This window comes from Mastacembelus armatus, chromosome 5 (assembly GCF_900324485.2).
Source record: "Mastacembelus armatus chromosome 5, fMasArm1.2, whole genome shotgun sequence".
NCBI lineage: Eukaryota > Metazoa > Chordata > Actinopteri > Synbranchiformes > Mastacembelidae > Mastacembelus > Mastacembelus armatus.
In genome coordinates, this window is record NC_046637.1 from 10,665,836 (window position 1) to 10,684,444 (window position 18,609).

The 18,609-nt window shown below is 40.0% G+C and overlaps 1 protein-coding gene across 2 annotated transcripts in view; it reads right to left on the bottom strand.

Moving 5' to 3' along the window:
- pax7a (paired box 7a) overlaps positions 1-18,609 on the bottom strand; it is a 44,725-nt gene that overhangs the window by 14,228 nt on the left and 11,888 nt on the right. For both annotated transcript variants that reach the window (XM_026307844.1, XM_026307843.1), the window contains exons 5-7: positions 9,171-9,370; positions 1,594-1,759; positions 990-1,186 (exon numbers count right to left, since the gene is read on the bottom strand). In XM_026307844.1, coding sequence (XP_026163629.1) covers positions 990-1,186; positions 1,594-1,759; positions 9,171-9,370 — 563 coding nt within the window. The remainder of the gene's footprint in view (positions 1-989; positions 1,187-1,593; positions 1,760-9,170; positions 9,371-18,609) is intronic.

The following is an 18,609-nucleotide window of genomic DNA, read 5'->3' on the forward strand; positions in this document are numbered from 1 at the left end:
GGGGTAATTGTGGACAAATGCAGCATTGAAATTCATTTTCAACTCTTTACACACCATCTCAATCTTATTTTCTGCCTGTTAACCACATCTTGTTGGTGAGGGTGGGCAAGACTGGCCAGTATTGATGGGTAATTGTGCATAATTCACTCCGTACACACGATTTGCATCAATACAAATCATTTTTCATTCTGTGCTCCTTTAAGCTCAACCCATTTAAACGCTCATTAATGGAGGTGTTTTCAGAAAAGGAAACAAACCAGATGACATGTACAGTACTCTACATGAAGAAATTCTGTTTTTCATGCCAGCGAGGTGTAGACATTTTGTACTTTGCATAGATTTAAAGTGTAATTTGTAAACCTAGAAACCTAAGAATGAGTGTGCGAGAGCAGGTGAAGTGGCCAGCAGGATAAATCGACTCCAAAGCCTCAAATGTGGAGAGCACAGTGCCCCTGTCACTCTGCAAATTGAGCTGCTGTAAAAACATGCAGCAGAGAAGAAGAAGAATATCACACATAGCACTGGAGCCTTCCAGCTGCAGACAATTACGTGAAGAAGATTATGAGTCTACATTTATAAGCTTTAGCTAATTATTTCATCTGCATGTGTTCTCAGTGTGCTGTGCAGGATTTAGATGTCCCAGGAAAGTCGAAAAAAAAAAAAAAAGCTGTTTGGAGCAGCTTGAGTACTTGTGGTACTATCAAGATGAATTTTAATTTGTTGATGTTAATCCAATTGTTTTACAAATGTAGCAATTTAGAGTAGCTAAAATAAATCCAGGGCTTTGGAAGATGAACATAAAAGCCCACACTGGCAGTTATTTTGCTGAACATGCTGTTTCTGAATTTTAATTTCAGTCAAATTACATATTCTGAACAGTGAGAGGAAGAGAACAGAAGGAAAATGGAATAGAGTTAATACAACCTATATTGGGAACACTATGTACACTTGCATATGTGGCATATTGAGGTAAATCTTGCTGGACTGACCTGCGGGGACAGCCCATTGCCAACGGGGTTCATGTGGTTGCTGGATGCTGAAGGGCTCATGAAAGTATCAGAGTAGCTGGAGAAGCTGTGGCGATTGGATGAGAGGCCATAGGCAGAGCTGCTGTCAGCACTCAGACCTCCCTGGTGCATGGAGGATGGAGGCAATGGCTGGGGTCTGTGCAATGTACTGCTGCCATCTGACAGAAAAAAAAAAGAGAAAAGAGAATATTCCTTAACAGAAATCCTCAAGTAAAATCCTCAAATTGTAAACTCAGTAAGTCATAAGTCATACATTAAAGATCTTTGCTGCAAATTCTTTACCTAATATACACATCTTCAGACAACATTAACAAACAAGAAAAGGCCTGTTTCTGCCCACTGTGACAAAGATGTGATTGTTAAGATAACTACTTGCTGCATGGTTCTTATATGCAGCACATGGTTCATATGTTATTTATAATGTGATTATCATGAACATAAAATATGGACTGCATACCACAAATAAAGAGCACTAATGCAATCTTTACCAAAATTAGATTAAATGTCGACTGCACAGTGTAGGTTTTGGATGGAAATATTTTTGGAGCAGAAGTGTCAATCTTACCCTGTGAAAGAGTGGTGCTGGGGTAGCTCGACTCTGGCAGCTGATATGTTGGTAAGGTTGGCATCCCCGTGGGTGGGAATCCTCCAGGAAGCAGGTGGTTGAAGGCCGCAAGCTGATTGGCCCCGGCCTGTTTACGCCACCGGGCTCGTCTGTTGCTGAACCACACCTACAGAAGAAATAAAAGTCTTATAAAACACACAATGTCAAAAAAAAAAAAAAAAAAAAAGCACAGTTCAAACTCTGTATTTAATCATTTTCACTGTTGAATTTTCAACTCCTGCAGGCTACAGGTGGCTTTTGTTTTATCTTGCATTCACTAAAATGCAATTTCTGCTTGTGCGGTGAGCACTTGATATAGACTTTCTGCAGAGTGTGCTGGCTCCTGCCAACTGTGATTAATCTGCCTGTTAGTGTGAGTGTTGGTGCTGGTGGTAGCTGAGAGTCAGCAGTCCCTGTGGGAGCTGCCACAGAGGCTCAGTGGTCTGTCCCTGTTGTTCTTAAGTGGCTGAAGCTGTGATCTGTGTAAACAGGCTGCCCTAAGCCCCCTTTAAAGGGAAGAAGTCATTTAAAGGTCAGAGGTAGACCTGGAGTCTCCACATCACACACTTCAAGTATGTTTGTGAAGCTATTAGATGCTTTGAGTGAGATCGCCACTTCTCTGGACATGCAGAGAAACTAGTATCCTACTACTGTGCTTTTTCAGTGGGGTTGTCTTTAAAGCTTTGCAAATAAGAAAAAAGGAGTTTTAACTTTAGAGTCAAGACACAGTGTTCTAAGGCAGCGAATAGCAAAATGCTCACAAAACGCGCAGCACCAAAGCACACAATGTCAATTCCCTGAATGAAAGAGGGGGGAAAAAATAGGACTCTTTTGAACAGCAAAGATTTACACATTTTAAAAAGACTCCTGCTTCAACAAAACATGAATATAATCAGTCCCTTTTGAAAAGAGCCAGCAACCTGTTCCATTTAACCAAGACAAGGCCCAGGCCTCACTGTGTGCTAGGGGTTGAAGGACATTGATCTATGCCTCGCACAGGCAATTCATCAGAGTTTAATACACTGTCAGCGCAGTTCATCTACTGTTGTGTTTCAAACGGTCCAGGCCATTGTGAGAGCACATGAAAGAGGGGGACAAAGGCCCCTCCATACGCCACAGAGAACAGTGGACACAAAGAGGGGGCGTCCCTTTTAAACAGGTCTTAAAGAGGGACACTTTCAAGGAGACTTAGCAATATACTCACAGCTTTTTGGGTGCTACCTCTTTTTGTACACACAAACATACATATAAACTCCTATAGGCCTACAAGGGATCTCAGCCCAACGGAGATCTTAATTTGAATGAGGTTCCTTTCTCACACAGTCACTGCCTCCAGTGATTTCTTTTTTCGCTTGTAGCTCAGTGTCGACATGAGTGATAACTAGAAAGAAAATGGGATGCAACAGGCAATGACTGTCTTAGGTAAACCTCAATTATGCAACTGGAAAACCAACAGGAAATCTTAATTTCAAGTCCGATCCCCTCTACAGACTCAGTTTGAATCCCTTAATCAGCTATTCCAAAACAAATGTGGTGTGTGGCTCCAGTGAAATTTCTGCTATTGGGATGTAGTGGAGCGTGGGCCAAGGTCTGAACTAAGCTCCTACTGGGCCAGACAAACAGCTGCCTGGTTCAGGGGAGGGGGCACTGCGGGTACACCCCTTCCTTCCACACACTCCCCGTCACCCCACCCCACAGTGCCACTTCACCTCCGACCTCATCCACTCACCCAGCCCTTCTTTTATGTTCACTTTGACTTCCTTCCCCTTTTGTTATCCAAGCTTAGGAAGGAGGTATTTCATCATGGCAGACACAAAACATTTAAACGCTGAAGTTACTTTTTTTTTTTTTTTGAACCATTTTCCTTTTTTTAGCAGTGCATTTTCAGCTTACTTTTCTGAAATATCCAACTTCTCACTTTATTAAATATGGCCACTGCATATGCACATCTGTAGCTACTCTGCAATGTTAGATATTCATTTAGCAAACATATTTTTTTATAACAAAAATAATATTACTTTTTGTGAGGAAATGTGAATCATGTTCAGCGTCATTACACTTTCCTACATAAAAGTTGTTAACAAGAGACTTGGACACGACTTTGAAACTTAAAACCCGGGACTACATCTTGAAATCCATCGATGCAAATGAAGCCCAGGAAAACTGGTTTTGATTAAATTAGGCAAATATATAGTGTTTTGTGCTTCAGGCCACTGTTTTTTCACTATAAACCAAGATACTGTGGGGAAGACAGATTGAATAAAATGTTAGTAAACATTTGGCTGATATGGATTCGAGTCATTTTGTGGCTTGACAGATGTGGTAAACAATGTTTGCTTTTTACATTTATACCAAAAAAATAATTCCGCCAGTATTACTGTTTTAAATTATTAGTATTTAAACAATTTCTAAGACACATGGTTGTCTGATCACAATCATTTCAGCTGCCACGAAAACTCAGATCTATTCTCATAATTTGTAGGAATTGGCAGAGCTGGCATTGAACAGGTTGCAAATTTATTTGTGCCCAAACAGTGGATGTGCTGCGTCCACGCTAACACAAGCAACAAGAGAGACGCACGCATCACACAACAGAATGACTTTCTTCAGCAATCATCAGGTTCTCAGCACAGACTGGGATAAACGTGCACAAGAGCCCATATATGCTATCACACACATGCATACATTACAAACATACAGTTATACATACACACGTCTGCTCTGACACAGACTAACACACAGCCTGAAGCTGAGGATTTGAGGCTGCGCTCTGGAACCTGATCACAAAGTCACCTTGGACCACAGATTCTCCTCTGCTCTTCCCCAATCCGGTTTAATTCTCTGCAGTACAGAGAGCTGCAGTGCTCCTCCACGTCTCCTCTATCTACCTACAAGTGTGCAGCTGAATTCATGCGGCTCACTACACTTTTGTTTTCATGGACTAAAAGATTTTCCTGTATCCAGTGTGCTTGGGCAAGTCTGCACCGCATTTTTGAATCATTGTAGAAAGTTTTGGGAGCGAAAAGAAATGTAGTAACCCGTCTTGCTGAAGTCCGGCTTAGCTCTGTTTGTGAAGCAAAAGCTTGGAGCAAGACATAGTTGGAGGAGAACAAACGTTAAAGTCTGTTCAAAAGCACGACCAGGAGAAGATTTACATGCAAACTTCAAACCTGCAATTGGATAACAAACCTGCAACTACAACATTCAGTCTCAAGTTCAAGTTTGGCTTCACTGCCTTTAAATTTGGCCTCAGCCAAAAGCAACGATTCCCAGTGATCTAGAGGCATTTTGCAATTTCTTATTGCTGATCGGTGATAATACCCACTCCAAATATTGTGAACGTGTGACACTGCACTGCAGTAAAAACCTCCCTGTGTTATTTCTCTTAAATAGGATCACTCATATTTCAGACAATCCTCCATGAATTATTTTGTCAAAGACAAGTACTGAATATGTGATGCCTTTCAGGAGCCAATTTGCAACATTTGGTAGATGAATACCAAGAGCCGAGATAATGACAAAACAAAATGTGCTGCTGACTTCATATCCACAAAAACACAGAGGGGTGATGCAACCAGCCTCAACATACAAATCCTCTTCTGTCTCATACCACGCAATACCCGCTCACCTCCTCCTCCTCTCTCCTTCCCCTCTTCTTTCCCCTCTCTCTCTGATTCCCTCCCTGCTTGCCTTCCAGACTGGCACTATGCTAATTAAAGTAGCTAGGAGTGTGAATTTGAGAGGAGAGTAGGATTAGCTTGATAAGTATCAGGAGTACAGAAGCACTGTACCAAAGTCATTTAAATTCTAATAATAAGAAAAGTGTTAGAACATTCACACTGATGCATTGCAACAATTTCTCCCCTGCAATCTACACAAATCCTATTTATTCCTTTATGAAACATAAACCCATACTGGCGGGAATACAGTTGCCTGTTGGGTTTGGTTGTTACCACTCAGCTCCATTGTGATTTTCTCTCTTGCCACTGTACTCAACTGATACTACAACAATCAGGAAACTGTATATTACCTCTTGATACCTCCCTCTGGGATTATATTTTCACTTGCTATGTTGAAATCTTGTTTAAAAGCATCAGCAGGAGCTGGAATTCGGCTGTACTAGTCTTCTTTCTGTGTTCATTCCCTGCATTAACAGGCCAGTGCGAGCCACAGATAAATAGAGAAACTTTTTACCAAATTGATTTGCACGCTTCGTAAAAAAAGCGATGCTTATAGCTTATTAGATTCTGCTAACTATAATAGCTACATGCAGAATGTTTATTGGTAATGAAAGAGGATCTATGTGACAGATTTGGTAAAGCGAGCCAGAGGCAGCATGCTGGGATGATGAGCCTCAGCCAAAACTCAGGAGTCAGTCTCTTAAAAACTTCAGTCTAAATAGGGGAGAATGTAATTTGCTTCATCTGTGAGTGCTGATTTACAGCAGCCTGCAGCCCATTGCCTGCACACACCCTCCTCTGTGCTAACCCCACCTGGTCAGCTCCTCAGAGGGAAGGACACAAATGATGGTCTCTTCTCTAATAGCTCATGGAATGGCTTTGCCGCCTACTCCTGTTAGAACTGAGGGGTTATCAGATAGAAAGTGGCAGCGCACACTGCACGAGCGGAGCGCATACTGAAGGTAGACTTGGCAGTATCCACTCCCACAGAGACAGTCTGGAACTAATTGCTGAGAGATATGGATCATATCCCACAGTTTGTCAGTTGGGGTGATAAAACCATTGTGAGGCTCGTGGTGGTGAAGGAGCGCTGGTAGCTCTGCTGAAAGGGGCAGTGGGGCTGATAAAGATGGATGGTGAAAGGGTCTTAAAATGGCAGGCGAGGGCAGACGCAAGGGAGTTAGCTCTGTTTATGAGTTTAGGCTGTGAGTCAGTGCTAAGCCAAACACTTGTCACTTTCACAAGAATCATGCAGTTTAATTTACAACATGGCTTTGGGCAGGTGGAGTGCCAGTCCAGCCATGTTTACACAGCACACATAGTTTACCTTCACACCCGACCTGAGAAACCGCTCTCCACATTATCACCATGTTTAATGACAAATGGATAACACTGAACCATGACCACAGACAGAAGTTCGAGTTAAAATATGGGTCTGTGAGACCTCTCTAGCACCCCAGTTAGTCTCTGAACAACATCTGGAAGATGCGTCATTGCAGCTGTGCTGGAGAAGCTTTGCTCTCAGGCCAAAGGGTCTCCTCTCTCCTGCCCTGTGATGGGCCATTTGGACACCTACAGTATGTGAAAGCCCAGCTGGTGGACATTTACACAACACTGTGATACAAACAACACAAACACATGCTCACACCAGCAAATTCACATTTAAAGAAAATTATTCCACATTAAATTTGTCTTTACGGTCCTGATGTTCACGAAAAGGTATTGAACTGTTTGGTTTTTTTTTTTCAGCGGTCATTAAGCGTCTGTTTAACCACTTGAAAAACATGAATTTGGGGAAATGCTATCACAAAACTATAAGAATCATTAAAAAGACCCATATTGTCCTCCATACATGCCCACCAAAATGCAGCACAACCTTGAGCATTATTTACTTTGGCTAAGAGAGCCCCTTTTGCTGTAAACAAAATTAAGTCTGAGTTGACCTTTTGAGATGTTCAAAGCCTTTAAGAATTAGATTACGGGGAAAACAGCATTAACAAATTATAGCCATTCCTCAAGTTTTCACATGACATATTTAAGTCTATTATCTTACAGCAACGCGACTGAAGTCACTCTGTTTTCAGTCTTCTCTTGCTTTCATGTTTGGATATTTTTGTCAGTCTCCATAAATACACATGTGGTAATACTGGCATGGATTTTTCTTTCAAACCTGAGGTGTTACTGTTCTGGATGATAACTCTGATTTGCATTGAAATGATGCATTAGTACATGGCATTTACTACAAGCTAAAATTTAAGCAAAAAAAAAAAAAAAAGAAAAAAAGTTTGTGCTGTGGGGCTAAAATCAACAATATTGGGACTTTTGGAACCCAGTCTACAAAATGCAAAATTTTGATTACTTTCTAAACTAATATTATCAGAATGTGATAGCCTTTCCATCAAAATTATTCATGTAGCTTTAAATTTTTTCACCTCTTACATACACAAAAAAACTAATATATTGCCTTATAACAGCCATGAGATAAATTTCTTCTCCCTTGAGTGAAGCATTAAACACTCAGACATATAGGACATCCGTGCGTGTTGGGGGGTTTCAAGATGGACAAAGACATGTGTGGAATCAGTTACCCCAACTGCATGTTTGTAGTGTGATGAACAGTTAGCATGCGGTGAGGAGTTAGGGGGGTTCAGAGAGAGTGTGAATGACTCTGGTAAGAAGAGAGGGGTGCCCCAGACCTTTTCTTTCTTTTTTACTACTGGTTGATTGATTAATGTTGTTGTCGGGGCACAGGGTCCCCAGAGAGGATGAGGAACCCTGTGTGATATGTGGAGAGTTTTACAAGCAGCGGCGAGGTTGAAAGTGATGGGATGAGATCCTGGCCAAAGGCCGAAATGAGAAATCCATCAGGAATGCATTCTCTTTCTTTTTTCTCTTTTTTTTCTTCCCTTTCTCAGTCTTTGGAAGAACAGCTGCTGCTATAACTCTACTGTACATATCTTCCTTCAAGTGTGCATACATCCGTAGGGCACCCAGACTCTTCGACAGGTTCCAGGGTCTGAGGTGTGAAAATGGGGAGTATCACTGTCAAAACACTCGAACATGAAGGCTAACAGCAAGTAGCAAACCCTGTTACATGCACCATGTAATACAATGTAAAGGGCAAAATCTTCTTGACATATGAATACATAATTTCCATGGGTGAATGAAGAGCAATATTATAATCTTCACAAGGAACACCTTTAATATGTTTGCATGAATCTGGTCAGGTGTTGAACCTAATAAGAAGTGTTTGGGGAATCATGATGTTTGTTGTTCATGCAGAGCACTGTGAGGCCTGCACAAAGTGTAACAGAGTGTGAGCCTCCAAGAAAGACTGTACATTGCATTAGATATTTGTCTCCATAATTCTCAGGACTGAGCAACTGCAGCACATTAATGTGGTTTAAGGATTGGTGCATCCAAATAAAGAAACTATTAACAAATTAATATTTTCTCCCAGTTTCTTGTAGTGGTATCTAGTCAAGCAGATGTAAAATTTGAGATATTCCGTCATGAGATTTCCTGGTTACTCTATCTCACTGAGAACCGCTTTGATTGGAGCTCCTTTCCACCAAAACATAATCCAAATAAAAACAGTTGAGAGCGTGTTCTGCCAGTTATCTAGAATAATGGGCTCATCGCCTCTGGAAAAACACGTAGCTGTTTAATTTTTTAAACGTGAAATCCTGTCATTGTCCTTCAGATTTATTAGGCATGGATTTTCTTAAAACATAAACACACTAAGCAAAAAACTTTCTCTGTGGCAACATACCATGAGAGATAAGTGAGGAAACATGTTTTCATGCAGTCTTACTACAGAACAATGTGTGGACTGGTACGGTACTCGATATGACTGACCTGTACTCTCGCCTCTGTGAGTTTTGTCCTCTGAGCCAACTCCTCTCTGGTGTAGATGTCTGGGTAATGTGTCCTTTCAAAAGCCTTCTCCAGCTCTTCCAGTTGCTCCGCGGTGAAAGTGGTGCGACTGCGCCTCTGCTTCCTCTTCAAGGGCAAGTCAGGCTCCGAATCTACATCTGAACCATCATCTGTGCGGTTACCTGAGGTGAGAAGAAAGAGACAGTGGGCCATCTATGTGTGATTGTGAAACGAAAACTATTTAAGGAGTCTTTGTGATAATTAACTGAGGGGTGTTGTTGAAAATAGCATCCTATGTGAATGAAAACTGATAATAAAATAACTCTAACAGCGTTAACTGTTTTTTTGGAGCTTTGCTCAAGAGAGGAGGCCTGGCAACACTGAGGATTCATATGACAGCTACTCCTCTCTCAATATACAACTGTGAGAATATTATCTTAATCTGTGGATATTTATTTAATATAGAAGAGGCCCTGATACACAATCCTGCCTCTGAGAGGGGCCCCAGAGGCTCTGAAGGCAGAGGGTAAAAGGGGAGCGGGGGTGTTGGTGGGGAGAGGGGTTAATCTGCACAGGCCACCTTGCTGCTCCTCACCCTGCTTTTCTCTCTCATTGGCCCAGGGCACACTGCTCATCCACAGCACAGCCAGAGTGTATAAAATAGAACACAATATCACACCAAAACCATTCAGTCCCATGTGTTTCCATCTGCTGTCATTAAATGAATTAGAACATATTTTACATTACTTTTTAAGCATTCAACTAAGCTGAATTTTTGCTCGAGGAATATAGATACAGCACAAAGCTGTACAATCCAGGCCGACAGGGAAATTTTTGACAGCAAATACGCATTACCATTGCACATTACCATTATAACTGAATTTAGAAAATTGCATCATTTTCACCTCCTCTGCATGTCTATTCAAACTACATGGCCCTTTTCATTTCATGTCATAAAATTCATATTTTCATAATTTCCTCATTGAGACACTGACAAGGCAGCATGATGTGCCAGTGTTGCTCCAGGCCTAGTTGGATTGCATCATGCCCAGTCCAGAAAGTGTGGGAGAGGGAAAATAAAGGGAGATATTGAAGAAGAGGGGGTATGAAGAGATTGCTGCTTCTGACAGAGGCCCTTTGCCATTCGACTCAAATGAAAACTATAATGCTCACCTGAGTGAGTTCCTGCCATCTTATAGGAGACATTTTATACCTCTGGTCATGGTTTATATTTCACTCCAGTCAAATCTTTGAAGTGGACAAAAGAATACTCAAACCTAGCCTCTAAATAACAACTGTGAGAACAAAAGAGCAACAGAGCTGGCGGAGTCTCAAGGCCAGCGCCAGAGTTTAATTAAACAAGGAATTATGGGATTATATGGAGACTATCATTACAGGCCACTCCATGAGTCTTCTACGAAGATTTTTTGTCCCCCTGAGCTCATGCTCAATGATTCTCTGCGGATTACATGTGGCTGCAGGACATGAGGCCGCATTCATTAAATCAATTCTTCAGTCTTATCCTTTTTAATAAAGATTGATTCTTGAAGCACAGGCTCACTCTGCTGCAGAACACCCTTGAACATACAAAGTTGAATATGTACATACACCACATATCCCTTTGTTGGTTTTCATGAGGATGCGTATATCCATTTGCCCAGTAACTTGCCATGACGACACTTAAGACCAGCCCAGCAGTGTGCAGATCACTTTCCAAAGTCACCTTTGTGTCCTACCGGGAGACGTGGGGGCCATGGTGGACTCATGCTCATGGGGCTTGGAGAAAGACACCAAAGTCTTCTCCTCTTCAAATAATTTTCTTTCCCCCCCTTTGTTTGAGATGTCTTTGCAGACTCTTTTGCGAGGAAACCATTGTGGCAATCTGTGCCACGTTCATCATGCAATCAAGCTAATGACTGATACACCTAGACAGTTCTATTGCCTAAGTCCTACAGAGCCAATGCATCTGCTCTTGTACATGAACCAGAAACACAAGGTCAACATCCTTGCCTGTACTGAGTAAGGGAAAATTGGAAATGGCACACGCTGCATGGGGGCCAACTGAGATTGGGGTTGGATGTAAAACTCATCTATATGCTGACTACATTTGGTGAGTTGAAGAAAACATCAAAAAACACATGACTACTCTCTATGTTAATATAAGAGAACCAGGCACTGATTTCTGATTTATACACAGTGGTGTTAAAATAAATGAAGATTATTTCCAAGGAGTAGAAAATGATTTAGAAGACAGTCTGAATGTATTAGTACGCACAACCTGGTACGAAGATAGAAAGCAACAAATGTTCAGCCTAAAACAAACAAAAAAACTTTAAAATCTAAATTTCATGTCTCTTTTTTTTTCTGTCACACATCTGCCAGCATTAACAATTGCAGACAAAATAAGACTGAGCAAACAAAATCCCTGCAGGGCTGTTGAGGTCATTACTTAATGGTTTGCTCCTCGTAAAAAGGTACACTCTGATTAGACCTTAGTATAATATGACTGCTGTAATTTCCATTCAAAGGTTCAGGGGATATTGATAAACCACTCATGCCTTGTCTCATTACTTATCCTCCAATTAGACTCTAATTATGTGCCATCCAGTGGGCATGATTACTGCCATGTACTCTCCTCCAGGGGGCCTCTGAGGTTTTGCTGCAATATTGATTTAAAATTGCACTCATTATAAATAGGAATTAATGAGGTTTATATGTTGTTTTGTCTAGGTAAGTGCTTGATGAAGACTAAAAATAACACTGGTTATTGTTTAAACAAAAGCTACCTTAACCTAAATGGTTTCAACACAGGATCAATCATCAATCTTTAATCCAAATGTGATAACCATAAAGATGGCTGACACTAATTCACACAGTGATAGTTAGTACACACTAAATATCCACACTAATCCTTGTACTACAGATTTACAGTTAGTGTAGGAAAAATCAACATACATATTTTTTTATATTAACAATTATACAACAATTATGCAGTCGGATATCCATGAAGTTACAACTTTAAAATTCCCTTCTCAAACTTGAAGAGACAATATATTTTTTGTTTTGTTCTTGATGTGTGTGTGTTTTTTTTTATCATAATTCACAATTAGTTCAAAATAATTTTCAAATAGTCTAAGTGGTTATTTTGCCATTTCATCTTATTATTTATTACTCATCCTATCATTTAGTATCAAATACTAAATACTGTTAAGATCACAAAGTGACATCATGCTTTGATTGGTCTTTTTGTTGTTAAACTTACAAACCTTTACCATGCAATGCTATTAATATGTTTGCACAAAATAAAAAATAATTTACTATTATTAAATGAATGAGTGCGAACTCATGCTAAAAAACAATCCCCTAAATTGCAAATGTAAACTGCCTCTCCTGGTTTAATGACACTCTAATTCTGACAAGATCTTTAAGATAAAGCAGAATTCTTGCTCTTGATGGACTTGAGCTGCCAGTTAATAGTTACTGTGAGGTTTAAAGCCTGTTCTGTCCCCTGATGCTCTATAGCTGACCTTGCAGACAGACTCCTCAGACTACAAGCAGATGGGATCCTCATCATGCTGTTTCCTATAACCCATCCTCATACTGACCCCCCTCCCCATTGACTCATCCAGCTCTCCTTCTCTTCTCCTTCCAACCCCTCGGACTTCTCAGTTCCTCCACCTTTACCCCGGAGATGATAAGGTAATGCTGACTGAACCGACAGCTGTGCATTTAATACTGGCAATTAACCAAGTGATTTGTAAGGTTATAGCTTTATGATACAACCGATATCAATAAATTTCATGTCTACCATGTTGTTGAAAACACAAAGTCAGGACATCAAATACTGAGGGAGTTTGAAATGATAAAGAACAACAACAAGGGCCCTAAAGTAAGCAATCATAAGACATCACTATCACTGGCATAAAGAAAAATCTGTTGTGTTCTGTAAAACTTTTATCCCCTTTCATGTTCATATCTTTATACGAATTATAACAAAAATACATACTAATAAAAGGCTGTATCAGCCTCAAATAAAAGTAAACACAAAAGTGGGTAAATAAATCATAAAAGGTATAGACCATCGCATATTTTGCTTAGTATATTAACAGAATATAAAATGATATAAAATATACACCCAGACCAAATGATTACGTAAAAAGGAATTATTCCCTTTTTGTATATGAAACTAATTAAATGACTTTAATAATAACCAGAAATCCAAAACTTCCCTATTAGAAATATCATACCTTTGCAGTGGTGCAGGTACTAGGTGCTCCATCCCTCATCTCTAACTCACCTGCGAGCAGTATTAGCTTGAATAAAGTCGTGCTCATCCTGCTCAGGCTCTGTGATATCATAACCCATGGCCTCAATATCAGCCATACCTTTGCAAACTATCCAAGACAGAGGGACAAAAACAGACAGGGCTTTGGCAGTGCAGCATTAGCTCATAATGGCTCATTTTGAAAAGCATATTAGTTCCAGCATAATTACAATCAGGCCTCACGCTCTGTGTTTTGCAGGCATTCACAGGACCAGCCTCTGAGCACCGAGTCACACCAGTTGACTGTGACTGACAGCAGATTTAGTTAAAAATGGTGTTTTTTCCTCCCTCTTTTTTTTCCCACAGGACAAAAATAACACCGCATCTTTTCACCCTATTTATGTTGACTTGTTTATTTTGTGCCTACCTTTTGTCGTAGTTGATACTGCAATTATACTTTTTGTCAGTCAGAGGGGGTGAATATCAAAAGGCCTAATTATGCAAACAGGCCTGTGATAAGAGGCATCTGCCTGAGATGGGATCTGCTATCTCTGACATGCATCTGTCTCTGTGCTGTCTTTGCTGCTCCAGGCCTGCATATAAACAGCCCTGCCTGTCCCCAGGACTGCATGTGATTCAACCACCAACACTGGAGTGGAGGGATGTTTCGGGGGCGGGGGGGATCGTGCAGCAACATCAAATAACTAACAACTTCCCAATTTGCATTTTTCTGAGAATGGTGCGGCATCTCTTCTTAATGCACTTGCCTGTTCATCCCAAAGGGGTTGCCAAGTTAAAGGAGCCATGTGATTCAAGGCTTTTACCAAAGGATGTATCTGAGATAGGAACCTTATGTGAATACACGATAGACGACGGTGATAACCAGAATGGTTTAAAGACAAATTCTCTATGAATAATCTTTTCCTGTAGTTATCTCCCTACTAGTGACAAACAAAAACAAAACTTTGAAAGTGAGTAGTCTCAGCATGGTTGCAATTTATCTGTATATTTTAGATTAAAATACCCAGACAAACATACCAAACTATTTATAAAAAGAATATATATGCAGCAAAATCAAGGTAACTATTAACTCTTAAGTTAACCCATTTTGATAACATCCAAAAATGCATAATCATTTTCCTATGGTTGTCAGTGACCTTCTATGGGCCATAATTTGACATTTAGCTGAAATTGAATCTGAATGAAATGTGTAACTATACATAAGGATATTAAAAATCCACCTATCTATAATAAAATCATTCTCAGCTCACCTTTATGGACAGATGTCATTTGATTCAGCTTTGTCTCATGCCTATCATGTCAATTACTGGGTTATAGTTGGTGGCTGAGGGCACTTATCCCAGAATGCATCCGCTGAGATAGAACAAATGAGAAAAAAGCTCTAAAGCTTTGCACAATTTGTGCAGCAATTACAGTTTTAAAAGACACTTTTCAACAAAAGGAATACCCTTAAAAACTTGAAACAAAATCAGCTGCTACTTGATGAAAGAAGAAAAGGTCGCCTTGCTTTTGCTACCAAACACAACCTCTCAGCGTGGCAGTCAAGAGTTTTAGGCTCTTTTACATCAACATTCCTCAGATAAATTCCAAAACTTTTCTTCCCTTGTCTCTTAGACAGAATCACTTTCTTTAGAAAAGGAGTAGGGAGCTTGGAAAAGAGGAGAAAAAGGCAAGGGAAAAAGAAAGATGGGAGGCTATATAATCTTTGGCTCTCACAACAAACAATTAGCCCCCTTTTCTCTGTTTGAGGTGGGGAGAAACTGGGAGAGACAGGAGGGGGAGGGACACAACAGAAAGCACAGAACACAGAGAGGGAGAAGCAGCAAGAACGATGCTCTTTTATGGCTCTTGTCATATGGATGAAGGCGCGGCGCGTCCATGAGAGCGCACGCTCACCTTCAACAACAGGGCGTCCACTGGGCCTCCCAGCCTTTTCAGCCCAGAGAGACGAGCTCCTCAGGGGGCCATTAGAGCATGAATAGGGGCCTGACAGCCCTGTGCAGCTCCACAGGGCATCCATAAACGCTGACATATTGACTCCCCATGCCTGTGCGCTGCCTGAGTGTGAAAGTGTAAAGGGCTCAAAGGGAGGGATTCTTTTCCTTTAATATACTACTGACTAAAACTAGGATATTGGGACAATGTGACTGTTTGCTTTTGACCCTAAGATAAAGTCTATTTCACATACTGCAAATACTGTCATTTTACAGTGTTTTGATAGATTTTTGTTTTAAAGACTTTTTTGAAGTTTCAACAAGTGCAACAATGTCAACAAACATCGTTTACCTAATGCAAAATCTAACTTTTTACAAACATACATGAATTTACTTGCTAAATTATCATATCCTTTTCTACTATGGCGGTTTCTTGAACAAAGCAAGATTACAGAGGAGCTACACAGACCCATAAACAGAAGATAAAAAATCTGAACCTTGTTAGGAAGGCTGCTGCCAATTCTCACTTCCCCACTAAGACTGAGCTTTACACCAGGTTTCTTTCTGTCAGGCAGAATGTCACCGCCTGAACTCGGGTCTTTGATAATTGAGGTCATAGTGAAAGTAATGAAATTAACAGAGAGCACAAGAAAGTAAAAAGGAGCCCGTGGGGTTCTCTGCCAAATGGCACTGGAGTCAGAGCCATGGTCCCCCAGCAAAAAGCTCTAAAAACCTATGCAGGAAATCAAACAGTAACGTCTCAGGGCTGTGAGCCGAGGTCTCCTGGAGGAACAAATCATTTTCTCAACAAAGCCAAAGAGAGATTACTGGGCACACTATAGGAATGCACAGCGGACATTTTTTTGTGCCCAAGGGAAGTTTCCTAATTTTCTGGACAAGGCTTTGCAGCAAATATTGTGGAAAAGTTTGAGTGATATAGAGGACACTAGGAAGGAAAGAAGAGTTGTGAAGAATGGTGGAAACTTTAATAAAAACTCAGGATGTGATCAAAGCTAAAAAAAAAAAAAATATAGAATTTTTCAATTAATGGGCGGTAAAAGTAAGGTGGGTATAATTATATATATATATATATATATATATATATATATATATATATACTATATTCACAATTGACAGTTTTTTGTGCTATAATGGCATTGTCGCTGCTGATTTATACATTTGAATATTACTTTATTGCTGCAGATTCGATTAATCTCTGTAACTGGAAAAAATACAAAGATTATAGTCATTTTTTCAACGTCAGAAAAATGCATCCATAATCTCCATGTGCTGTGTGAAATAATATCAATCAGGAATTTTTGAAAATGTTATTGTATAATACTCTATTGTGGTCCACTGGCATTTAGTGGATTGTAAGTAAACTGTCACCAGATAGTCTTTTTGTATTCAAAAATGTAATATATAATTTCTGTTAAAACTTCTTTTTTTTCTGGGCACATCATTATAGTGCTTGGCATTCATTTCTGAGATCCCTCCATATTGAGGGGTTGTAATATGGCACAGTAGCAAAGCTTTTTATACTGAGACTACATATTCCCCAAGGAGAGAATGACTGACGATGCAGAAATAAGCCCATTAGTTGAAAATAGGGGACAACATTTGAAGTTGTTATTTTGTCGGCTAGGACAGGAGCTCCACCCCACTGTTTGGACAACTGCTTTCACATTTTAACTTGGTGGGAAAAAACACATTTCTGATTTGCAACACTTAGGGAACATGTTTATTGTCTTTGTGTCTATGAAAAAACACGCACAATTAAAACAAATGAATATTTCAATGGTGAAGCAGATCAAGAGCATAAAATGTGAAATGTTCTGGCCTTAAGTAGCATAGGCTAATGGCGATTTTTAAACTAGCAGACCATGGTCAATGTTTCTCATTCATCACTGAGGGAGAGCACGGGTGCACTGTGCTAAAAGTAATTACTGTTGCACATTATGTGGGCTATTCCTGCATTGTAATAAAATTAGCCAGAAATGCTTTTTGTCTTTTCTAATGCAGCTCCATGGTAACCAGTGGATGGTCATAATGCAACACACTGTCCCGATCTGTGCCAGCTGTCAGAGTTTGACAACCCTAGCTGGCAAAGCGAATTGGAGGAAACTACATTTCTTTCAATAAATTATGTGGCTCTGACCCGCTCATCCATTGCTCAATTTAACATGGACATAATAAAGCTTGAGATGTCCTGATGCACTGTATACTGCTTTTTGTCATCCTTCAATTTTATTGTTCGGCAGAATAACAATAGCTTAATCACCAAGACAAATGTCTGCCTATTATCACTGCTCATCTTAAAATTTTCTTAAGATTATTTTAGACGGGCAGGTGACTCAAATACACAATATAGTGTATTCTAATGTAAACTACGGAGAATAATCTATAACAAAATGCAATTTATCTCAAAGAGACTTTTGTAATGGAAGCACTGAAAGACTGAATTTGGTTACTAACTTTAAGATGACATTTTCAACTGATTAAATTATAACCAATCACCATCATAATTAAGATAGCTGAAAAAAACCCATTAAATTTAAATTAAAATCTGTAAACCTTTTGCCCACGTTTTTCCAGTCTTTATGTGGATAACTGTAGGAGAAATAAACAACCGGATCAGTCTATGTTTGGGACTTGTTTTCTATGTTGTGTGATGTCCTCATAGAATCATTTTATTGCTTGTTTACATTTTATTGCTGCTTTCTGACAACAGGTGCCATTGTCTGTAGAGGTCATGAAGTCAGTTACACTTACATTTATTGCCCGAAATGACGGCAGCTTCTTTAATGATGTATGGAGCAGGACTGCAGCAGCAAGTTTGTTTTAGTGAGTGTTACATGAATTGAGCTGTTTTTTTTTTTTTTTGCTGTTGTTTTTTTTTTTTCAGGGGGCCAGGCAAGGAGAAAAGACCCCAAAAGGACATCTCAAAGCAATTAAAGGAGATTTCCGTTCAATACCAAATACTATAGGTTTTTCCATTAAAACCTTTAAAACTAATCTCCCCTGCTGAGAACACTTGTCGTTCCTTGTGGCATGGCTAGGAATCAGCAGTGAGAGATAAATAAATGGCCTTTAAAAAACATTTGCCCTCTTGTCAAGACATATACCCACTCGAGAGCAGTCCACATGTCAACTCATTCTCTTCCTTTTCCCTCTGCTCTCTTTGCTAACACACTCCTGTCTA